The 26820-nt window shown below is 38.0% G+C and overlaps 1 protein-coding gene across 1 annotated transcript in view; it reads left to right on the top strand.

The window, feature by feature from the left end:
* The window catches only part of RYR2 (ryanodine receptor 2), a 6224161-nt gene that overhangs the window by 6037191 nt on the left and 160150 nt on the right, over nucleotides 1–26820 (top strand). The window contains exon 103 of the mRNA XM_044059048.1: nucleotides 12391–12491. Coding sequence (XP_043914983.1) covers nucleotides 12391–12491 — 101 coding nt within the window. The remainder of the gene's footprint in view (nucleotides 1–12390; nucleotides 12492–26820) is intronic.

The following is a 26820-nucleotide window of genomic DNA, read 5'->3' as shown; positions in this document are numbered from 1 at the left end:
AGAAGAGGAATTTCTATGCTTCCCAACATTACTCCTCTCATTTCATGTGGTTCTTCTACCAATTCAGACTAATCTAAGTAACTTGTCCAATTCTAAAGATAAGGAAGATGTATTACTTCTGTTAACAAAAGCTGATGAAACAATTATTTGCCGTACTACAAAGTATTATCGCTCAGTGGATGCATTGTCTAGAGCAGCAGTGACAAGAATTGTCATTTGAATATATACCTTGTTGAGGACAGAAGATCTGCCAGTAGTTGTGACATTTGAGGTTAGAAGATCTGCCAGTGGATGTCAAAGGTCAAACATTAGATACTCACTCAGAAGCATCCTTTTGTATGAGAATTTTCCTTTTGATCCCATAAGATATTACATTAATAAAAGGAAGTTTCCAAATACTGTGGGTAGAAATAGCCAGGGAATTGTTATGGCTAGGCTTGTATAGGCCCTAGGGCTGATAGCCTAGTACCAACCTATGAACCTATGTACCACCCAGAAGTACTACTCTTTCAGAGAAGTTTCATGACTGCTAAAAAATATCTGCCTATAAAGCCAAAATGTGTCCATCAGCCTTCTTCAGCTAAATATGCTAAAATCCCCTGATAGGAATTATTAGTAATTGTAGTTGCCTTCTAGGAGAGTATTTTTTACATTTCTAAACCTCAAACATTTGTTATATATATTATTTGTAGTACTTTATCCTTCCCAAAATTTTGGTATTAACTGTATTACTAAATATTAACAGTTTATACTGTTGTAAGAGAAAAAAAAGTATTAGTTATATGGTGATTTGGGTATACTAATATAAACTATGCTTCAAACAGAGTATGTGTTTTTTAAATAGAGATCTGTTTTAATGACAAACCCCCTCCATTTTGGAACCTGATGTTTTCATCCCATTGAGACATCATTCCTAAAGTGGTTGTTTTCTCTTATATGCAAGTGCTTTCACAGCAACTCTCTCTCTCTTTCTGTCTGTCTCAGGCACTCCTAGGGTAACCCCATGGACAGTCACCTCTATCCATGCAGTTACAAGACAAAGGGGGTAAATGGTAGTAGGTTGTCAGGTGTTTCTTCCATGTCACCCATGCATGTACTTATACTTATGGACAGTTTAGAGTCACCAATCCACCTGCTGCATGTCTTTGGAATGTGGGAGAAAAACAGAGCATCCAGAGAGAACTCACACAAGTGCAAGGAGGACATGAAAACTTCCTATGAAAGACAGGCTGAGGACCAAACCATAGAATATGTTGCTGTGGTGCAGCAAGGCTACCCATTGTACCACTGTTCACGAATACCACATTCTAAATGAGCCAACTAAGGACTATGTTCACAGACAGTATTATATGGGGAGACATGAAAAAACATTCTCTAAGACTGATTTCATATTTTTAGCAAAAACATGGGTTTTTACACTGCCTTCATACCGTCTACAAGATATTTTTAGAAATAGCCTCATATATCCTTAATACTCATTCCTTATCAATGCCATTTTCTTTTAAATGTATACTTTTCCACTGTAAAATGTAATTGTGATATTATTTCTTCATTATTTAGCTTGGAAGGGTTACTCCATCTGATGGGACTAATAAGCTAATTTTATATGTTATTTTACTTTATAGTCCTCATTCCAATAGGTCTTGCAATGCATATTGCATGCAATTTCTGGCATGAATACTTTTTGGGTAGCCATTTGAAATGTCAGGACCTGCTAGAGCGAGTCCCGAAACACGGGGACTGAATGGCAGAAAGATCAGACTTATATATACTAAGTCTGAGATGCCATTTCTCTGAATATTCCCTTTTCTTCAACATATGGAGATCTCGGAGTTGGTATATGTAAGTTTGGGGCTTGTCCCCCTGCAAAAAGGCTTGTTGGCACTTGGCATTTTGAGTGCCAACATTTTAACAGGGATTATAGTTTTGTCATGTTTCCATCTTCTGGAAAAGACATGTAGTGCTGCTTGGCAGTTTATCTAAATGCTATAACTTACTGTTAATAGTGATAATCTTTGAAGAGATGTCACTGTAGCCACCCACCTACCTTTCTCTTAAACAAATATTGTGCATATATTGTACACTTTAATGGGGTTTGCCTACCTTCTGAACAACACATTTCAATTTTTGCAGGTGGCTTCTATGTGAAGCATTTTCTCAATTTCTTTAGATTAAGAAGTGTTTTGCAAACATACCTCTCAACTGACAAGATTTTTGTAGGATGTCCAGATATCTTTAATCTGTCACTCATAAAATGTGTGTTTTTGTAGCAACTCATTGAGGATTGTAGTTACTAAATAATGACATATATTTTTGATTCAGACCTAATATCCTTCAGAGGATGTGTGCTAATGCAAATTTTATCTTTTTAACAACTTTTTAAATTTATAAGAGTGATATTTAAACTCTCTATCCCTGATTTTGGTCCTTTGTCCCCTTTTTGGTTTTGTACAGATGTCTTACACTTATACATTGAGAGGTATGTTTGCAAATGATTTTGTAGCAGTCATTTAAAGAGGAAGCAGACATTTTACTTACTGTCTTACATATCATTATTATTATTTGTTGTTGTTGGACCTTGTGATGACTTTTGTTATTTATTAAAAATTAGCTGTAATTTTACTGCGCTAGTTAAATTTCCCCTAGTCATTATAAGTACCATGTTGGGTGTTCCCTGAAAAGAGAACATTCATCTAGTGAGACTAACCCAGTCAAAAAAGTGTAAATAAATAAATTCTAACTTTTAATACTTTGCACACATAAGGAGATGTTTATTCTAATGCAGAGTAGCTACTACTTTATTTTGTAATTGAGTCTTTAATTTGCTGTGTAGATAAAGAATAGTATATTTATTCACACTACACTAACAAACAGCTACAATTTTTTAGACTTTTTACACATCTTTATTTGTTATCAGAAAATAAATAAAGAAAGGCTTCTTTTGGATCATACTTCAGTTTCTATAGATTGTTGAGAGAAACGTCAAGATTCACCTGTCCAGCTTCACATTTGAGGTGAATTGTTTGCCATCTATATCCGCAACACATAACATAGAGGGTTATGATCAGACCTCCAGTGGTACCTCCTTCTCTGACCCCAAAAACATTACCAGTATTCTTGCAGGCAAAACTTTTTTCCAACTTTACTCCACCCACCCTTTTGTCTCTCCCCTGCATACCCCTTCACACCCTCCTCTGTTTAATTTGACCATATGGGTAGGAGCGATATACATTTGAAAGAAAATATTTTTCTTTTTTTTTAACTTTGCATGTGCATCTGAGAGTATACTGCTTATCTGTTTCTGTAACCTATATTTTGTCTGTGCATACTTGGGTCTAGTGTCAGTTAATTCTCATTTTTGTTTAAGAAAACAGTCCATTCTTTGTTCCTCTTAACATATGATCTGTTATGTAACTGCATTAGCTGTACTGTTTGTTTATGCATTTGCTTGCTTATTTTTTCTGCGTTTGATTGCTGGAGTTATCTGACCAGGCAATGGTCCCATTTTCATTGGAAGCTTGAGGTTGAAAAATAGCAGATATTCATCATTCCCGCTGCCTCTGTGGCATTCTGGGTAATCTGCCAATGTAGCCCAGTACTGGACAACTTTCAAAATCTGAAAGTCCCCCCCACCCTCTCTTCCTTTGGCAGCTGATTGGCAGAGAATATCTGGAGAGGGAAGCCTTCAGCTGTGACAGGAAGTGAGTGTTCAATCATTTACTTTCATCCAAAGAAGAAAGTTCTCTGACTATTCACAGGATTCATTGCTGGTCCTTCAGGTGTACTGCTCAGATAAGTCCCATTTGAGGACCACTTTCCTCATTTTTATTAGATTTATTATACTTTCTATTATGATAAGCCATGGTGGTGCAGCAGTAGCATTGTTGCCTTATAGCAAGAGGTTCTCCTGTTCAATTCTTGGTGGTAGCGCCTTCTGTGTGGAGTCTGCATGTCCTCCCCATGGTCGAGTGGCATTCAAAAGACATGCGTAGAATGAGCATGCCTTCGTTGAAGGTTGGGCGTCGAGCTGGCACCTCGGCACCCGTAAAAAATCTACTGTCAATCATTAGCGGACCGGATTTCCGCTGTGGCGACCCTTAACCGGGAAAAGCCAAAAGAAGAAGATTCTTTCTAGTAGAATGTTTCTTTTAAAAATATTTATTTTAGTATTTTATTTCTGTCAATGTTCACAGTACTTCCTTTGGGAATTTCTGCTTGTAGCAGTGCTTGTTTGAGTTCTATGACAAATTTATTTTATTTTATTTTATTTTAAGGTTTTTAACCAGGTATGTCTGACTGAGCCTAAGCTCGTTTTCAGTAGAGGCCCTGGGAGAAAAGCTGCAAGAACAGAATACAGTTTAGTGTATGGAAAGGTTCAGGCATGTTTTTATTGTTATTTCTTTGCTTTATTTTGATCTTTTGACAGGAAAATATTGCAGAGCTTGGATTTCTTTTTCTGCATTTATACATTATTTAATACACGGATGGCTCTGCTCAGTGTATTTTACATTGGATCTAGATTTTACCACAAATTCAATTATTTGAATGCACTGTGGTCAATGTGTGTGGAGGTAATTTCTAACACTGATATGGTTCATCGGTTGCTTTGGTGTTTGGATTTTGTGTACTGAAAATTCTTTAACATCTGTCAGTTGTAAAAACCCCAACTCCCTCTATCAAATCTTTGCCTGCTTATCTGGAATGGGGGTTAGACACATCCTATGGGACTGTTCCAGTATCTAGCACAAGTGCAAGAGTAGTCGAGGGAAAGAGACCCCTTGCCAGACATAATACTCTGTCCCCAGATATTTTATTTAGTATTGAAGTTCACAAGAAAAAGAAACAGAAGCTTCATCATCCTGCTGATATTCAGATTATAGCTCTTTATAAGACTAATGTAGTTTCATTGGCTATGGGTGTTCTGCAACAGCTAGTTTTGGTGGTTGTGCTCTCATACATGGCCGTAGTGCTAGTTTGGCTAGGCAACTTTCTGATACTTCAGAGAAAGATGTGAAATATTTTGAGGACAATGGTGATTTCCTAGCTGACACTGAGTCCAATCTCTCTGATTCTTCGGAAAGTGAATCTGAGTTCAAGTCTAAACAAGTGTTCAATTTTCCTCGTATGATTTCTAGATTTAGTGATTTTTTTTTTTTGCTTGGGAGCAGTCAGGAGCTACCCCAAGCTGGATATATGGTCTTATAGAGGATTCTGCGTCCACCCCCCTCCTCTTACTGGCCTTTGGAGATGTTTATAAAGCTACTCTCAGGACACCAGTATCTGTTCCAGCAGTACCTAAAAAGGCTCAGAAAAAATATAGCGTCCCCTCTGATATGACAGGTCTCTTTTTTCACCTGATTGCTATAAAATGTCCTTGCCTTCATCTAATCCAACACCTGCTGATAAAGAGGAAATAGTTATTTAATTTTATTTATTTTATTGCATTTTATTTGACATTTGTTAACCGGGTTGGTCCAACTGAGCCAAGGCCCATTTTCATTGGAGACCCGAGGAGAAAACCTCCAAGGAACAAAAGACAAATACCTACTAGTTAACAATACAATCACATAAAGTAGAGAATGAGAAATAGGTCACTACACAAATCCTCAATAAAAAGAGTATAACATCCTAACAATGGCGTACACTTAATAAGCATAATAATAATACAAGTTGTGATAAGTATAGCAACAATGCTGTACTTCAGTGAGAATAAGACCATAAAGAGTTAATTAGTTGTGGTAAAATAAAGGTGAGTAGAGTATAAGGTGATTAAGTAAGGTTGTTGTTATGTGGGAGCTTGGCAAGGACAGGACTAGGTCTTTTGGAGATAGTGGTTTAGCTCTCTTTTAAACTGATGTTTTTGGGAATATTTCTTATATTTAGGGGGAGTGTATTCCAGATGTGATGTACTAAGTATTTATACAGGGACTTTCCAATATTCTTATTGGGTTTGTAAATGTCGAGAAGCTGTTTATCAGTGGTACGAAGGTGTCGGAGGGGAGAGTAGTAAGATACTAGTTTGGAGATAGAGGGGCAGGAAGAGGGAAAATATGAATGGACTGAGGGATATATAATTGGGGAAGCAGTAGCTGATGAGAGAATTCAGGCCAGAGTAGTGTCTTAAGGGCAAGACAGTGATGGGAATGGTGAGGAAGGTTAGTGGCAAATCTGGCTATTTTATTATAAGTTTGCTCAAGCTTAGACATGAGTGGATTGAAGATTAGTAAGTACCGAGGCAGCGTACGGCAGGCAAGGTAAGAGAAGTGACTGCCCTTCCTTCTCTTCTTCCTTCCACCAACCCTTTCTCTCACAATGACTGAAGAAGAGAGTTAGATCCTTAGGGCAAAAATAATGTCTCTTTCTAGTAATCTAGCCTTCAGAATGTTAAATTATCAAGGCTATATGGGGAAATTTGGCCAATTCTGTGGACATTTCCCCTCCCTTACCAGCCTTGGAAGATGCTTGTAAAGTTGCCTGCAGGACACCAGTGTCTGTTCCAGCAGTACCTAAAAAGATTAATAGAAAATAAAGGGACCTTATGATATGACAAGTCTCTTTTATCATTCAACTGCTGACCCAGCGGCAATCTCCACAGCTACCTGCTCAGATAAATAGTTCTAGGCTTTGTCTACTCCAACACCCCCTGATAAAGAGGGGAATGGTTAGATCTTCAGGGCAAAACTAATGTTTATTTCTAGTAATCTAGCTTTTAGAATATTAAATTAGCAAGGCTGTATGGGGAAATTTATTTTAGAGTGTGTGTACAGTTTGGATGATCTTGCTGCATCCTTTCCTGTAGAGCAGAAGTCTTATATGAATTAATTGTTTCTAATTTGACTCAGGTTTCAAAACATGCTATGAGGATTGTGCTTGAATATGCAGATACAGTCTCAAGAAATGCTACTTCTTTCGTTGTATTAGGATGGCATGTTTGGTTATGTAATCAGAACATCTTTGATTTAAAAGCAGAAATTCTGAATGCATCTTTAAGTTCTGAATTGTTTTGGTCATCTGTATATACAGATTCTCAAACAGTGGGATGATATAGGCAAATCAATGCATGGGGTATCTAGGATGTTTCACGCACCCAATTTCTCCCCAGACAAGGCATCGTCTTCCTTTAAGGGAAGGAACAACAAAAATCCCTGACAAACAAAAGTCAGGGATCCGAAAGGAAATGGTAGGAGGATAATTCTTCAAAACCAAACAAGAGGAATTCCTTTCTGAAAAAAAGATCAACCGTCTTCAAAGGAATGACTTTGCTGAGTCAGAGAGCATCCCTTCTCCCCCTCCTGCTCTTCCTTCTCTTCTTCCTTCCACCAGCCCCTCTCTCACTCAATAATCTTAGATAAATGGTTTATGAGAATAATTCTGAGAAGATACACATGCCAATGAAAAGAAAATCCTCTCCTTTTCAGAGGAATTCCCCCATACCCACCAGAGTAATAATTCTGAGAGAATACAATTGGCAATGGATAGAAAATTCTGTCACTTTCAGAGGAGTTCCCCCATACCCACCAGACCATACAGTGCTGTTTCCTCCAGTGCTCCATCACATGATAGAAGCATGAGTCACAGAACCAGTGTCTCTGATACAGAAGCGCAAAGGATTTTACTCCAGAATTTTTTAGTACCAAAAAGTGGAGCACTCGTGGAGACGTGTCCTAGATTTGACCTTTCTAACCACATTTGTGAAATTTCTGAAATTTAAAATGCTCACCTTACATTTATTTATTTATTTTTATTTTATTTATTTAACATTTGTTGACCGGGAAAGTCCGACTAGGTTCCACAGAAATGCTCCAACAAACATGAATAGAATGAGGAAAAGGAGAGTACCGAAAAAACCCGTGAGGTAGGGAGAGGAGAACAACCACACAGACACAGAACCCACCCCGAGCCAGCCGAGAATCGAAACTGCTGTGAGTCTTACTGCAATTAACCCTGCTGCACCAATCACTGCCCCTATTTATTTTAGGCTTAGTCCTAGCATTGCTTCCAGACCACTGTTTCAAGGTGACTAGATCTCAAGGACATAGCTGGGCTATCTGCTACAACTCAAATGTTTACAAAGCATTTGGCTCCAGTGGTTACCTGTTGCAGAACCCTAGGTGTCACATTTTTTCTTAGTCAACTTGCAGATTTATGAAAAGTCTATATCAAGGTGCTTAGAGTCTTTAGACAAGGTTTTATCCCTTGTTTTCCACCTTGGCTTCACATTGAACCTTCAAAAATCCTTCCTCACACCTTCTCAATGAGTTGTTTTCCTGGGGTGTTGTATAGAAATGGTAAAAAGGATGGCCTGTCTGCCAGAAGACAAACTTCTGATTTATCAGGGCATTTTCTTCAATTTCTCTGTTCCAGACATGGCCTCAAAAGAGATAGAGTTATCCAAAATTCTAGGCCTCATGACATCACTGATCCTCATGATACCAGTAGTCAGACTACAAATGAGAAAAATTCAGTGGTACTTGGGAAATTGTTGGACCCAGCATCTTCATCCCTTGGATTTCCAGGTGTGGGTACTGGGATTTCTAAAACAGGAACTGCAGTGGTGGAAGGATAAACTATCTCTGAATCCATCACTCCCATTCTCTCTTCAGACCCCAGTCTAATCTGTCCAGATGGACTCTTCAGATTTTGCAAAGGGAGCAGTGTTCTTGGGAGTACAAGTGACAGGCTTGTATGGTCTTCAGGACACACCAAAGCACATAAACATAAAAGAGTTGCTGTTAGTGATTCATGCCTTAAAAGTTCCTCATGAGTTACGCACTCCAAGTCCTCTACTAGTGGTCATTCAACACTACTGTGATGTGTACTGGAATAAGCAAGGGGACTACCAAGTCATACTCTTTTTGCCGGTTGACACTTGTGGCCTGGGAGCTGGCTCTGCAGCATTCTCTGACTCTTCAGGCCTCATACATTCCATCAGAGCAAATCACAGTGGCAAATGGAGTAAGCAGATCCCAGATAGACCCTCACGAAAAGAAGCTTCATTTACTGGTCTTCCAGGACTTGATCCAGATATGGGGAACACCTCAAATAGATCTGATTGCCTCCTTTCAAAACAGACAGCTGAAAATTTTCTATTCAAGACATCCTTGCAGCTGTGCATAGAAGACAGAAGCCCATAGTTGGGAATGTTCATGTATTCATTTTCCAGTGATTTCCAAGGCACTTCTAAACATTGAGAAACAAAGACCAAAGATCACTGTACCTCCGATTTGGCTCAGGAAAAGTTAGCTCTCCCTTGTAATGGAATTGGCCAAGGGCAATTACCACAAGCTTCTTTACTGACTGGGTCTGCTCACAAAGCATGAGGGGCAAATGGTACACCGCAACTTAGAGCAATTGCAACTGACAGCTTGGATGATTCTATTTTGATACCTTTTAGGCACTTATTTCATGAAGATGTTCATCATGTATTTAAGGAGGCAAGAAAATCTACAACTAGAAAGTGGAAGAGATTTTCTAGTTGGTGTCTAGCCAATAACAGAGGTTGCAAAAGGGTTTCAACCTCACTGGTTTTGAAATGTTTGTATGAGCTACTTAGAGATGGTTTGTCATATGCTTCTGTGAAAGTGTGTCTTCTGGCCATCTCAGCTTGTCTGCCCATGGATCCCCCTCTTTCATCTCTTTTTTGTGGTCAAACAGTTTATAAAAAGAGTGTTGCACATGTGACACCATCAAAAGCAAATTCCTCCTCCTCCTTCCTGGGAACTAAGTTTTGTCACTGAAAAATTACGTTACTTCCTTTTGAACCAGGTTTTCAGGTAGATTTGTGGTACATTACTTGGAAGACTATTTTACTCATTGCTCTGACATCTGCAAGGCAAGTCTCTGAGCTGTAAGCTCCCATGGCGGGACAACCCTATCTGCTTTTTCTCAAGGACAGGGTTGTGTTACACACTAATCCATCATATATGCCTAATGTTGTTTCTGAATTTACCTTGATTTAAGCCATCAATCTCCTAGTGATCTATACTTATCCAAAAAACAAGGGGGAGGGGGGTTCTACATACCTTAGATGTACACAAGTAACTTTGACAGAACAAAGCCCTTTGGAAATGTTGTACAGCTGTTTGTCTCTTATACAGCAACTAAGAAAGGTCATCCTGTCTGTAACAAACTATTGCACAATGGCTGTCCTCTGCTATAGTTTTCTGTCAATCACACCATGGCAAATATTTTTCAGGCAAGATTAAGGCTCACTCAACTAGGTCTTAGCATTTTTCTTGATTTGTTGGGAAGGTGTACACTCTAGAAGCATTCTAGAGCCAGCAACCTGGCCCCCTGTTTGTACCATCACAAAGCACTATACACTGGATTAATTTTCAGATCTCAGAGCAGGCTTTGGTAGGACCATTCTGTAGAGACTCCTGGATCCTTATCCTTCCACACTCCCCCCCGGGTAACCTTTGGGAATCTACCAAAAATGGCACTGAGTTACTGGAAATAATAAACATAGTACAGTCATGTAAGTCCTATTTACCTGTATTAGTAGATTTCAAATTCCTCACTGGCTTAAAGACAGCACCCATCTGCCATCCCCTGATTGTGCAATGTTGAGGGTGGGTTTCAAGCTCCTTGATTCAGTTGTTGAATTTGGTTTTTGTATGGTATTTTTGATTAGTTGTGAATTTACTCTTACTAGATGATTCTGGCTTCAGGTACTTTCCTGTCCTTCTTTGTGGAATCAAAAAAGCCTGAACACACATTTCATGTCACAGCTGAAACCTTCCCTGTCAGGATATTCTCACCTAATCACCTGTCACAGGAAGAGTGAGGGAGGGGAGCCTGAGCTATTGAAAGCTTGCCGGTACTGGGTTATCTTGGCAGGTAACCCACAATGACACTGGGGCCAGTGAGAAATTTGATCATCTACTGATTCGGGTAAATAGAACTTATACAACTGTACTTTACAAAGTTTGCAGAGTACTAAATGAAGAGATTATGCTACATAACAAAGGTACAAAAAAAACAGTATTTACGAGTGGGTATTGGCACATAATTTTACAAGATTAATCAGTTATTACACAGTTATAGGAATATGCACTGAGATCTGAACATTTATTTGGATGATTCGCTCATTAAATTTAGCATTAGACAGCATAAAACAGTAAACATTGCTCTGCATAGATAACATTTATTACAGATGTGACAAAGAAGGCAGTTGTATACATAATCAGGTATCATTTTGATTAGATGAGAAATACCAGTTAGAGTTACTGGTTATATTTAATCAAAAGTAGTTAACCTAAGAGGTGGGCAAGCGAGAGATGATTCCATATGGCTTTAGTACATACTAGTATGTGGTGAATGATGATTACATATGGTTTTAGTATGTATTAATATTTGATGAGTTAGGTTAATTATGTAGGGCTTTTTGGAAGGAGGTTATTAAATACATTAACATTGCCAGATGGATAGCAGAAAAAGCTTAATTTCAGATTTGAAAGATATTTGAACACCAGTGCTAAATGCCAAGGATAGATTGTTCCATAGTTTTGATACTGTTTTTGAAATGTGCATCTTCCTGTTTATTTTTGGAATGATCCAAACCAAGAAGAAAGAAGAAAAAGACTTGCACAAATCCAAATAACTGCAGTAGAAACACACAAGTAGCTCGCCAAATAGTTCAATAAGGTTAGCTTAATCCAAGACGTGGACCACAAATAACCACTCTGAAAGTGTTGTCCAAACAGTTTAAACTGCAGTTATTTGGATTTGTGCAAGTATTTTTGGAATGAAGTGGGGTGGAAAGGAGATTGTTAGTTCACTTGGCATGGCTTTTGGGGGTATGCCAGTGAATACGTGATTATAGTTGATTATAGAGGACTGAGTGGGCAATGGTCAGTCTAATAAAGGCTGTTTTACAGAAAATTCTGAACATCAGATCTGAGAGAACTGCACTGGTGTGTTGTATACATGCACCTGATGCAAGGTGAGAGACTCAGTGTTAAGTGTATTTGAGTTTGATGCTGAGTGAGTCAGGGAGGCTAGAAAAGATATAAGGAAAGATTAAGGAGAGATCTTTCACCTGTGGCCAAGGTTATAGCACAAAGTCTAATCTGGTTAAAAAACAAATAATAAATACATTGCACACTTAAAGAAATGATACTGACAGTACAGAGTATATAGTTAGTACACAGTGTTGTGTCATTTGTGCTGGCTGCATAATGAAATGTTCAGTGTGGCTGAATACTGGAGATTCTAAAAATGTTTCTCTTTTTTATTGTTCACTTCTGATCAGAATACATGTACTTTTCAGTAAATTTATTTCTTCTTTTTCTTTAGAAATCACAAAGGCTATGTCATTCATTGTGATGAAATAATGTAAGTACTTCAGACATGAGTTTGATGACCTGTCATTTCTTTCTCTTTCTACAGACCAAGTGCTTCATTTGTGGGATTGGCAATGATTACTTTGATACTGTGCCGCATGGGTTTGAAACACACACCTTGCAGGAGCACAACTTGGCAAACTACCTGTAAGTATTGTATTTCTATAGTTTTTTTTTTTATTGGTAGTACTTAATATGTAGTAAGCACTTCAACTCACCTTTCACAAATATGAGCAAAGAAAATTAAGAACCGTTAATATTGCTGTACATTGTATGTGGCCTTGTTATAGTACAGCCTATAAAGTTGAAAAAATATGAACTAGTTCATTTTAATGTTTCATTGTTATAAGAACCTGACATAACTGAAAGTGCTATAATACAAATTTAGAACCATAAGAACCATATTTAGCTTGCATTCAAAACTAACTTAACCTGCCTATCTGAACTGAAAGATTGATTAGTGTGTGCTGTTTTTGGAAGTAGTAGAACAGTGTTCCCTTTCAGCATTGCATTCAAAATGATTTTTATGGACTGTATAACAAATAGAAGAATCTTTGCTTTCCATTAAATTTGTGACCGATTGCCAAATGCAGTGTTAACAAAAACAGTTAATCTAACAGGGCTAGTATATAGTTGGCTTTATCTCTGTGCACTTTACAAATATAACCAACTGCAGTCACAGAAAAAGAGGATTCAAGTCTCACCTACTTAAGAAAGTTTTAAGTAGTTTCTAATATTCTGCCATCTCAGACTGATGGAAGTGACTTTTGCTTGTAAATACAGTATTTTGCATGCCATCATTTCCGGCCTAATTACTGAGAATGCTGCACTTAGTTTTGAAGCAGTCTGCCACAGAAGAAGGATGAAAACTGCAACACGGAAACAGGCTTTCATAAACATTTACCTGCTTTATTAACCTTGTCACTTGTGCTGACAATGGAGCCCATACAATAACCCTTTTTCTTGCTTTAGTTTTCTTTCTGATTCAAGAAAATTTCAGACACTGCTACACAGCAGCAACAGCAGTTTCCCAAATGCTGGTAATGTTTTTTTCATATGGTGTTACTTTACTTGGTTAAAACTCAGATGATACATGCATCACTACTGGGTACAAAACACCCAAAGGCACATCTACAAACAAGAAAGTACCAGCACTTGCATATAAGGTTACAAAATATAAAAATTGTATAGTGCTGTTTCTGGGAGCTGTATCCACAATCCCATGATGGTGGTGGTGGTCTGCCCAACATAACTCTCTACTTGCAGTGTTGTTTCTTAGATAATACCTCATCTTGCATTACGTTATTCTCCACAAATGACATCTTTTCTTGTCATGTTTCCCATCTCACTGTACTTCATTAACCACACTCCTATTCTTTTTGATAAGTGCATTGGGATCTTTTACAGTTGAGAGCCACTAGTGCTGTATTAACTGATGTGGGCTGTCTCACTCCTTTTTTCAGCCCTGACCTGAGCTACAAAAAAAAAAAAGGTGAAGGCAGTATGTAGGAACCGTTCTGAGTATCTAATGAACCCCTATGTTTTTTGGAACTGGGAACATGTTAGAATACAGTGGATATAAAAAGTGTACACACTTCTGTTAAAATGCCAGTTTTTTGTGATATAAAAATGAGACCACAATAAATCATTTCACAACTTTTCCCACCTTTAATGTGACCTATAACCTGTGCAATTCAATTGAAAAACAAACAAATCTGCTAGGGGAAAAATATAAAAAATAATAAATGTACAATAAGCTGGTTGTATAAGTGTGCACACCCTTAAACTAATACTTTGTTAAAGTACTTTTTAAATTTAATTACAACATTCAGTCTTCTTTGGTACACACCTGCCATCAGTTAAAATGATTAACCCCAGATAAAGTTCAGCTGTCCTAGTAGGATTTTCCTGACATTTACTCAGTTTCCTGCTACAGCAAAAGCCATGGTTCACAGAGAGTTTATAAAGCATCAAAAGGATCTCATTGCTGAAAAGTATCATTCAGGAGAAGGATACAAAAAATTCCACAGCATTGGATATACCATGGAACACAGTGAAGACAGTCATCAAAAAGTGGAGAAAATATTGGACAACAATGACGTTGCAAAGAAGTGGACGTCCCTCCAAAATTGATGAAAACACAAGGCGAAAACTGGTCAGGGAGGCTGCCAAGAAACCTACAGCAACACTGAAGGAGCTGCAAGAATTTCTGGCAAGTACTGGTTGTGTACTACATGTGACAACAATCTCCCGTATTCTCCATATGTCTGGACTATGAGGTAGGGTTGCAAGACGGAAGCCTTTTCTTGCACAGAAAAATATCCAGGCCTGGCTTAAATTTGCAAAACAATACATCAAGTCTCCCAAAAGAATGTGGGAAAATGTGTTATGGTCTGATGAGACCAAGGTTGAACTTTTTGGCAACAATTCCAAAAGGTACGTTTGGCACAAAAGCAATGCTTTGCATTACCAAAAGAACACCATCCCCACAGTGAAGTATGGTGGTGGCAGTATCATGCTTTGGGGTTGATTTTCTTCAGCTGGAACTGGGGCTTAAGTCAAAGTGGAGAGGATTATGAACAGTTCCAAATACCAGTCACTTTTTGCCCAAAACCTTCAGGCATCTGCTAGAAAGCTGAAGATGAAGAGGAATTTCACCTTTCAACATGACAATGACCCCAAGCATACAACCAAATCAATAAAAGAATGGCTTCACCAGAAGAAAATTATAATTTTGGAATGGCCCAGCCAGACCCCAGACCTAAACCCAATAGAAAATTTGTGGGGTGACCTGAAGAGGGCCATGCACAAGAGATCCCCTCACAATCTGACAGATTTGGAGCACTTATACAAGGAAGAGTGGGCAAATATTGCCAACTCAAGATGTGCCATTCTGATAGACTCCTACCCAAGAAGACTGAATGCTGTAATTAAATCAAAAGGTGCTTCAACAAAGTATTAGTTTAAGGGTGTGCACACTTATCCAACCAGCTTATTGTATGTTTTTTATTTTTTATATTTTTTCCTCTAACCGATTTTTTTGTTTTTCAATTGAATTATACAGGTTATAGGTCACATTAAAGGTGGGAAAAGTTTTGAAATGATTTATTGTGGTGTCATTTTTTTATATCACAAAAACCTGGCATTTTAACGGGGATGTGTACACTTTTTATAGCCACTGTAAGTAGAGTAAACAGGGTCGCAATGCATATTCAGGGGCCATAAGTGCAATCCTTCGAACAGTGAGAATTAAAGTGTAGTTAGAGAGAAACATATACTGGGTCTGAAATTGATGTTTCTTGGAGTGTTCCTGTTATCCGAGTTACAGTTATCTCAGGGTCTATATTTGTAAGTAGCAGTGGTGTAGATGATGAAGACCCCCTCTCTACATCACTAATGCATGGAGGTATACCCCTACAAAAAAAAAATGTTTTTAGGCGTAGTCAGTTTTGCATTTCGGTGTTTTGTTTCAGAGATTACGCTTACTGATTTACTGTTTTAGCTTTAGGGACTCATATTGAATGGTTGCAAAATTCTGGTAAAGCACTCAAGTAAACTTATACTGACATAAGCAGAACATAGAAAGTCCTGACAGTCAGTAGTGGTTCTAGCACGTGATGACATATATACAGACCACATGTTTAAGGGAATCATAAGTGTTGCTAGACGGTCATCCAACATATGTGAAGTAGATTAGCCACTGAGCCCTATACACAGATGAGGGAGAGATGGGTGATGAAAAAATGGAGTGGAAGCATACACCAGAGTTAATCATTTCTGACATAGAATAGATGTGACTGTATCACCCTACAGCTACCACTATATTACCGAGATCACATTCAGTAGAACATCTGGCTCTGTAGCATAACAGAGCAGTCGACAAACTTGCCAAGGTATTACTACACATAGAAAAAGTAACAATATGCAGCCTACTTGTGTAGAATAAGTCCTCATGCTCATGAATAGTATGGATCTGAGGTAATATAAAAATTACCTATGGACATCAACTGTGTTACTTAATCATTTCTCATGAATGTACTCAAATAAGAATAATGTCCTAAAATAATGTTTACCCTAATGGTGAGAAATCAGACTTGAATTATTAGCTGTGTACCAAGCATAGGAAAGAAAAAGGCATCAGAGGCAGTCTACCATCTTCTGGAAAGGGACTCCTTGGATGGCATAAAGAAATCATCAGGTTTCAAGCAGAAACAGAAAGATAAAGAAGATGGTCACCAGATACCATTCATAAGGGATGCTGGCAACAACCTGTTCAACAGTCCACAAGACATCAAAGGCAGATGAAATGAGTACTTCTAGCAACTTCTAAATGAAGAAACTTCCCACAGAAGCTGTACTACCCAAAAACACAGCATACAATGAAAAAAGAAAATGATAACACCCTAGAAGAAGTAAGAATAGCACTAAGGAAAGTGTAGTGAGGGAACACAGCAGGCTCAGATAAAGTTGCAGCAGATGTGATCAAGATGTTGGGTAAGTTAGAAATGGCTTCTGGGGTACTCGTAGCAATATGGAGAGAAAGGTGCATGCCAGATGACTGTGTACAAGAAGAGAAGGGGGCATTCACAAATGTGCAGTACAAATGTACCAAACACGTGGCACACTGTATGACAGTGCTGGAGAGGGTAATTGATAGATGAATGTGCAGAGCAGTAGAAAATAAGATGGGACTTAAGCATTCTGGATTCAGGTTTGGTATGTACCTCTCAAGACATCTGCAACAACTGGAAAGGCCACAGAAATACCTCACTAAAAGAATCGCAGGCCTAAAGCAGATGCCCTACGCTGACCTCCTTAAAAAACTCCAGCTATACTCTGTCGCATATTGTCTACTCAGAGGCGATCTTTGCTTAACATACAAGGCCATGTCAAACCCAGAGCTGTTGGACATGCTACATTTAAAGAAATTCCAATCCCTCAGAGCCACACGCTCCAGGGATCTAAACCTTGTCATCACAATAAACAAAACATGCTGGAGGGATAGGTTCCTGACCCAGAGACTCCCCAGAGTCTGGAATAGATTGCCCATACATGTCAAGCAGAGTGCCTCTTTGGCCCTCTTCAGAAGGAACCTTGACGATTGGATGGGAGAAAGGAAATTCACCCTGGGGATCACGTCAGTCGCCTTGCTAGACAGGGGTCCAGGGAAGTAAATAGTGTGGGAAGAAATATCCAGGGAATTGTTATGGCTAGGCTTGTATAGGCCCTAGGGTTGATAGCCTAGTACCAGCCTATGAACCTATGCAGCACAAATGAACCAATGTTTGCAGTGAGACAGGTAGTGAAGAAGAAGCTAAGGATGAGGAGAGAGTCCAACTGGCTATTCTTAGACTTGGATAAAGCATATGACAAGGTCCAAAGGAAGCTGATTTGGGAGTGGATGTGCATCAGGAAAAGCTTTGAGCCCATTGCTGCTCATAGTGATGATGGACTGCATTAGCAAACAGGACAGAAGGGACAGAGCAACAAATAGATAAATAAACAAACTGCCTTATAGGCAGATTCTGAGCAAGAACTTCAGCAAAGGCTAGGGGAATGGAATGCAAAACTGATGGTATACTGGATGAATTCAGACAAGACAGGTGTCACAGTAGCAACTGAAGGAAATCAAAAGAAGCTGAAAATTGAGATAGAGGAGAAAATAGTGGAACAGGTAAAGAGCTGTGAGTATCTGGGAGGGGTGGTTGAGGAGTAAGGAAAATGAATTTGAAGGTCAGAGCTAGAATCAGAGGAGATACAGCCAATCTGCACAGAGCATCAGTGGTAGTGTGACAGAATAATGTCAAACAAGCTGAAAAGTAAGGTATATAAAACAATGGTGCAACCATAACTTGTTTATGCTACAGAAACCTGGGCATTGAAAGCTGAGCAGTTGGGGAAGCTCGAGATGACTGAGATGAAGTGCATGAGATGGATGGTAAGATGCACACTGTGGGACAGATGGAGAAATAATGACATCAGAGCAGAAGCCAAAGTACCTCCTGTTGCTGAGAAAGTCAAAGAGAACAGATTATAGTCATTCAGTCACATGTGCAGGCAGGCAGAAGATTTGTAGAGAGACATGAAGAAGGCTAGAGGAAATGAGGGCATCCAACAAAAAGCTGGATGGATTGCCTGAGGGAAGGCCTGCAACAGTTAGGTATGACTGTCGAATTAGGTAGGAGAGTGGACCTGAATCAAGAGAAGTGTTGAAAATGTACAGCACCCCAGCCACATGTAGAAAATTGGGTTGGTATAGAAGATGATGATAACAAGGACAGGAATGCAATACCTGTAAGGCATTGACGGTATACAATATTGCACTAGCAAGAGTAGCAATAACTGGAAAAACTTGACTTGCCAAAAATGGTTAAGACATGCTTGAAAGACAGCCCAGGGCTGCATGAATGAAAATAAAGCCAATCACAGTAACAAGAAATGGCAGAAGAAAAATGTTTGGAGCCAATAACTCGAAGAAGCTGTACAAAAATGAAGTAAATGTAACTAAAAACAGTTTAACAGGCTCTTCCTAATTGAAAACGATGAATTGAGCACCTAGAGCAATATGGTTAATACATTATGCGTCGTGTAAGAAGAGGAGATTCAGAGCACAGAGTGAAAAAGTGGCTACTTGGGGCAGAGAAGTTGAAGACTAGTGTTTGCTGAAACAAAAGCAAAATTAAAGACAGGATGTGTGGCTGTTATTTACTGAAGACAAAATTAAAGACAGGATGTGAGGTTGTTATTTACTGAAGACAAGCAAATACCTGCTAAATAGGATGTAAAATAAAAATAAATAACTGGTGCCAAAATAATGGAGTGCAGCTAAATGTCAGAAATGCATTATTGTATATTTTGAGAAGTTATCAACCTCACGCTGACAATATGCCCCTAAGAGATGACCCAGTTGTTTTGGATTTGGGAACTTACATAGGCACTTACCTAACTTTTGACCAACATACGTCCATTGTTGTAAGAAATCCCTTATATATTATGCAGTTTATAAACAAAGGGATTGTGTCTAACCTGGGACTGTCAGTGTTTCTCCTTTCTCAGTTCTCATTAGGCCAGTTATTGAGTATAATTCCCTCTTTGGTATTATTTGTCTGGACACATTCAACAATTGGAACAGCCACATGGACTCCTTACTAAAATGACGTCAAGCTTATCCTCACCCGTAGCGTGTAACAACTGTGGATTGACCAGGAACATGGCTGGAACAGCAAAAACACTGATGCTACAAGCTAAGGAAGCTGGGTCTATAGACTCACTCAAAGATGTCCAAAGTTTAAGGATTATGTCATTTTAACTGGAGGCATGCATTTCAGTTATGCTTATGTGACAGGAAACATAATCAAGGCAAATATTTTTTTACATAGAAGTACCACAGTATAAGGTCTTTTTTTGTTTGCTTGCTTTTTGTTCTTTACAGATGAGTTTACATTGCAACTTATTTTTTTTCAGCTCTGTAAAATCTGAAATTGAAAGACGACCAAATCTTGATCATTTAATTTCTACAACTGGGAGCATTCAATTTCACCTGGTACTCTTTTAAGTCTGAAACTCTGTTTCATGATTTGGAGAATAAATGTCACAAAATATTGTATGGTTTATTTCATGTGTCCTCAGATTCCTTTAATCTAGTGGTTGTGCTTAGAAAGGTCTTTAGCTCAATGCCCCATCTTCAGCAATAAGTCTTTTAAAACTTTAAAATCTAGGGTGTATCTATTCTTTAAGTGAAGTGTTTTTTCATACACCATTTTCAATCAAGACCTGGGCCATGTGGATAGGATAAATGTAATGTGTGTGGACAGCCACGAGCAGCCAATTAACCTACATGTTTTTTGCTGGTAGAAAGGGCATCGTTTAGATATGGCGAGCCCTACGCTATATAAAGGCCTCTACTATGGAAAGCTGTAGGTGGCAGTACACTAAACACCGAAAGTTTGATAAGAGACTTAGGGACACAGGTGGACAGTGGTCTCACCTTTGATAACCACATCGCCACAACAGTCAGGAAATCCTTCTATGTGGCACACCTCATCACTAAGGGCTTTTCATCCAGAAAAAAGGATGTCATTGTCCCACTGTACTCATCTCTCATTAGACCTATTATAGAATACAATGCCTCGTTTGGTATGTACCTCTCAAGACATTTGCAACAACTGGAAAGGCCACAGAAATACCTCACTAAAAGAATCACAGGCCTAAAGCAGATGCCCTACGCTGACCACATTAAAAAACTCCAGCTATACTCTATTGCTTATCGTCTACTCAGAGGCGATCTTTGCTTAACATACAAGGTCATGTCAAACCCAGAGCTGTTGGACATGCTACACTTAAAGAAATCCCAATCCCTCAGAGCCACATGCTCCAGGGATCTAAACCTTGTCATCACAATAAACAAAACATGCTGGAGGGATAGGTTCCTGACCCAGAGACTCCCCAGACTCTGGAATAGATTGCCCATACATGTCAAGCAGAGTGCCTCTTTGGTCCTCTTCAAAAGGAACCTTGACGATTAGATGGGAGAAAAGTAATTCACCCCAGGGATCACGTCAGTCACCCTGCTAGACAGGGGTCCAGGGAAGTAAATAGTGTGGGAAGAAATAGCCAGGGAATTGTTATGGCTAGGCTTGTATAGGCCCTAGGGCTGATAGCCTAGTACCAACCTATGAACCTATGATATAGAATATGTTAATAAAGGATGCAATTGTATAATAAGTGAACTTCACAAGAATGCCATCAAGACGTATAGCAAACATATGGGTGGGGAAAGGGTTGCTGCATTAGACAATAAAAGTATACTTTTAAGTATTTAGTTTCAAGACATTTATTAATTAGAAATAATAAAGCAAATTTGTTTCCAGTGACTGAATGTGTTTAATTCCTAAAAGTAAAATACTGCTGTAAACTTATAAGTGACATAAAATGAAATATAATTTGCAAACTGTGACATGAAAAAAACAGTGAAAAATGTAAGAAGTCAGTTAATTTACATTTTCTCTCTTGCTTTTTAAAATAAAGTCATGAAAGATACCCTGTAAAGATGAACTATATAATTTATATATTTCTGTGGACGTAATACTTAATGAAGACAGTTTCTGTGTGGTTTGTAATTCTCTTTAGGTACGAAAATTATTTATCCCTCTGAGCAATTTACTATTTAAGAAACACCATAGTATTTCTTCAATACTTGGAAAAGCTAAAGTACTATTGTTTTGGAATCTTGGTCACATAGATGTCCTTTTCCCAAATGGTTTTGCTTGATATAAGAATATTCATCAGAAATTTTGCAGCTTTGCACAGCTGTAGCTTATACATCAAGTAACAATATTCCTTTATCTTTATGGGCAAATTAATGGGTGTCTCATGTTTGGTATCACTAGCTATAAAGAAATTGTTAGTACTAATTGTTATGTAAAGTAGTATTCTGCTCATCTCTTTGAAAAGAGCATATGAATTCATGCAGAAACAAATCATCGAATAATAAGGGCCAGGTGAGCCATACAGAATGCATATATGAAGTCATAACAAAACTAGCAAAGGAAAAAAGATGAAATTTTGAAATGTCCCTTTGTGCAGTGAGGCCCTAAGCTGTAGCTTGTTTGGCATATGCCTACATCAGGCCCTCATGGTAGGAAAAACAGAATATAGGGAGAAACAGGGGAAAATGAGCATAGAAAGTGACAAAAAGTTAGGCATGTACCCTGCACTATGGAGCTATGAGTCAGAGATATTGTCAAGTGAGTCACCATGCACTGATGGTGAAGATGCTTTTCAGCTGGTAGTGTGTGGGTGGAGGTAGTACAATTCAGAGATTTTTTTATTGACCTTTTAAGGCAGGGTTTCTTGATAAAATTATCATTATTTTCTATTCTTAGCACTGTGGTCAAGGCATTTCTTGAAGCTCACTCCCAGTTGTCAGAATTTTTGGAGCCAATAAGGCTGGCTGGTTGCCTTTTCTTCTAGGCAGTGATATATCTGTTTTTGGAACAAGCCTTCAGCATGTGTTTATAGTGTTTCCTTTGACCAGCTTAGGAGCTCTTGACTTGTCTTTGTTGGAAATACAAAACTTACCTGGAAAGCAGAGGCAATTATCTGTTTTTTGTGTTAAGTTCAGTAGAACTGATGTGCTAAGATATTACCTTTTTTCAAGTGACATTAGTTTTAGCAGAACACTAGTGTTAGTGTCAGTCTTTCCAGCTGATGCAGACAGTACTTCATTGGAGTATATGGTGGCACCTTTCAGTGACTTGCCGATTTTTGTGTAAGACATAAATGTTTCATATCCATACAGAAAGTAGGTAGTAATTAAATTAGAAATGTTGATGTTGGTGCCTTTCTATAAGTCATGGTGAGAAAAGGTTCACAGGATATGTTTCTGAAAGATGCATAAGGTATCTCATGCTAAATCTTATCTTAAGTACTCAAATTCATGAAGCTGCTGCTGTTAAAGTAACAGTACTGCACAGGGAAGGTGATTTCAATGCTCGTGAGCTACCTAACAAAGGAATATGTAATTGTTAAAGTTGATTTAGAGCTTCAGACTCCAGAAAGCATCTGCAAAAATATGTAATGCTCACTGAGGTCATTTTACAAATTAAAAAAAAAAAAGAATGCCAAGACTGAGAAAGAAGCCCTACATCTATTCTACATTATAGCAATATATGGTATTTGGGTATGGATGAAACTGTATTTACACCTGGCATGGTTGCATCCCAAATAGCTGCAGCATTGAACTATTTGACTTTATATCAGGCATAAGTAAAAATGTGTGTGTGTGTGTGTGTGTGTGTGTGTGTGTGTGTGTGTGTGTGTGTGTGTGTGTGTGTGTGTGTGTGTGTGTGTGTGTGTGTGTGTGTGTGTGTGTGTGTGTGTGTGTGTGAGATCACCATTGGAAGGATCTTCACAAACATAAGCAAGTCCCATAATGTGGATTCTGAATTGATGAAACTCTGGATTTACATTTACTAAGTCTGAAATTGCCATTTATCAGAATATTTCATTTTCTCTGAAGTATGACAATCTTGGAGGTGGCATGTATAATTTCAGTAGACTGTGGGGGAGCCCCTGCACAAAAGAAGTTTAAAGGAGTAGGAGAGGCTTGATAGTCAAACTTCCCTGGATTCATAGATATATATATATATATATATATATATATATATATATATATATATATATATATATCTATATATATATATCTATATATATATATACATAGATATATATATATATATATATATATATATATATATATATATAGATTATATAGTGGTGCAGTCTGAGTCATAGACAACTTCCACTCATAAATTAGTACCAGAAGCAGTACAGATGCCATTCAAACTACCCTACTGACAGTCATGTGATTTGTATACATAACTGGCTGCCCATCAAATTTTGCTCAATGCACCACTGAATAGTGTGAGCTGAGCTAGGTTAAGTATGGGGCTCATATCTGCAGACTGCAGAGCATTGCAGTTGGAAAGTGACAGAATATGAAAATAGGCATAATACTACAGTGCATGATATAGCATGGCGGCCTCTGGATTCTGCAGTGCTAGACTGCATTGGATAGCTGAAATGACAATATAGTCTTTACGGAGCATACATGGCTGATGTGCCCAGGTATCCTGTGACAGCAGATGTACAGACACAGAGATAAAAATTAGATGCAGATAATTGTGTATCCTGTGTATTCTAGTCTGCATATGAACAAGTGCCTAGTGCATGGATGGGCTTGTATATACAGGTGAGCCTGCAGGTGTCATATTTGCCTGTAAACATACACAAAGTTATGCATATATGCTCACATCTTTGAGTGTGTGTGTCCCTGTGTTATGCTGCCAGGGGTACTTACAGCAGTAGGTGTTGTAGTGTGTGGCACACAATAATTTGGTGCATCATTTATAAAAAACAACAACAACAGTTACTCATTTCCTCATTACTGCAGATCATTTGTGTGCCCTTAGGGAGTGTTCTTCGCAAGTGACTGAACTGGTTTGCATGTTTTACAGCTTTATTAAACGATAGTGGCATTCCTTGCACATTAATTATTAAACGATAGTGGCATTCCTTGCACATTAATTATTAAACGATAGTGGCATTCCTTACACATTAATTATTAAACGATAGTGGCATTCCTTGCACATTAATTATTAAATGATAGTGGCATTCCTTGCACATTAATTATTAAACGATAGTGACATTCCTTGCACATTAATTATCAAACGATAGTGGCATTCCTTGCACATTAATTATCAAACAATAGTGGCATTCCTTGCACATTCATTATCAAACGATAGTGGCATTCCTTGCACATTAATTATTACATGATAGTGGCATTCCTTGCACATTAATTATTAAACGATAGTGGCATTCCTTGCACATTAATTATCAAACGATAGTGGCATTCCTTGCACATTCATTATCAAACGATAGTGGCATTCCTTGCACATTAATTATTAAACAATAGTGGCATTCCTTACACATTAATTATTAAACGATAGTGGCATTCCTTGCACATTAATTATTAAATGATAGTGGCATTCCTTGCACATTAATTATTACATGATAGTGGCATTCCTTGCACATTAATTATTACACGATAGTGGCATTCCTTGCACATTAATTATTCCTTGCACATTAATTATTAAACGATAGCGGCATTCCTTACACATTAATTATTCCTTGCACATTAATTATCAAACGATAGTGGCATTCCCTGCACATTAATTATCAAACGATAGTGGCATTCCTTGCACATTCATTATCAAACGATAGTGGCATTCCTTGCACATTAATTATTAAACAATACTGGCATTCCTTACACATTAATTATTAAACGATAGTGGCATTCCTTGCACATTAATCATTAAACGATAGTGGCATTCCTTGCACATTAATTATTACATGATAGTGGCATTCCTTGCACATTAATTATTACACGATAGTGGCATTCCTTGCACATTAATTATTCCTTGCACATTAATTATTAAACGATAGCAGCATTCCTTACACATTAATTATTCCTTGCACATTAATTATAAACGATAGTGGCATTCCTTACACATTAATTATTACACAATAGTGGCATTCCTTACACATTAATTATCAAATGATAGTGGCATTCCTTACACATTAATTATTAAACTATAGCGGCATTCCTTACACATTAATTATTACATGATGCTGGCATTCCTTACACATTAATTATCAAACGATAGTGGCATTCCTTACACATTAATTATTACACGATAGTGGCATTCCTTGCACATTAATTATTACACGATAGTGGCATTCCTTGCACATTAATTATTACACGATAGTGGCATTCCTTGCACATTAATTATTACATGATAGTGGCATTCCTTGCACATTAATTATTACAAGATAGTGGCATTCCTTGCACATTAATTATTAAACGATAGTGGCATTCCTTGCACATTAATTATTAAACGATAGTGGCATTCCTTGCACATTAATTATTACATGATAGTGGCATTCCTTGCACATTAATTATCAAACGATAGTGGCATTCCTTGCACATTAATTATTAAACGATAGTGGTATTCCTTGCACATTAATTATTAAACAATAGTGGCATTCCTTGCACATTAATTATTAAACGATAGTGGCATTCCTTGCACATTAATGAGAGTGCTGCTATGTATCTTCATTGTCAGAGGCATGTACAACAGGAAGATGGGAGGGGGAATGGATTATACAGAATCACTACCCGCCAGATGTCTATATCTAGACAACTTTGACTTTACAAATCAATGAGTCCCTTTTATGCAGACTTTACATTTATTCCATCAGCAAATTTGTCTGGTCAGGCATTTTAAGATTCATGAGTTTTCTATGCCGTAGTTAGCCTGTGTGTTCCACAGGCAGCTTTTCTTTGCCTACTTCATGACAGGTCAGGATGGTTGCCTGAATATGAGCAGCCCATTTCTGGCACCAGATGTCAACAGAACTACTACTACAAAGTACTATTAGTCCTTGTCTGTGAACTGTGTGCAGTCAGTTCATAAAGTATGTCTGGTTTGCATGTGTTCAGCACACCAGCATTAGTAGTGCAAGATAATATGATGCTGCTTTAAGTCTTTGAATTAGCTGTGTATGATTCCTGCATGGCCTTCTTTCCTTCTTTCCCATGTTCACTGATCCTCTGTATGAAAAACCATGCTTATGAAATTATTTTTTATGATATATTTAGTTTATTATAATGTTTAATACTATAAGCTTAGCTTAATATATATTAAGTTCTCATTGCACAAAATGTGCATTTCTTCCTACTCTTTCTTTACAATGTCACTACTATTCTCTGCACTCTCTCTCTCTCTACATATATATATATATATATATATATATATATATATACACACACACACACACACATATATATGCACTCTTGAATCTGATATGTTCCTGGGCTGAACCTGTAAATGAACTAATGTGACCAATATTGTAC

This window comes from Protopterus annectens, chromosome 1.part2 (genome assembly GCF_019279795.1).
Source record: "Protopterus annectens isolate FY-2018-M chromosome 1.part2, PAN1.0, whole genome shotgun sequence".
NCBI lineage: Eukaryota > Metazoa > Chordata > Ceratodontiformes > Protopteridae > Protopterus > Protopterus annectens.
The sequence above is the reverse complement of the archived record's forward strand: the minus strand, read 5'-3'. Positions and strand labels throughout refer to the sequence as shown.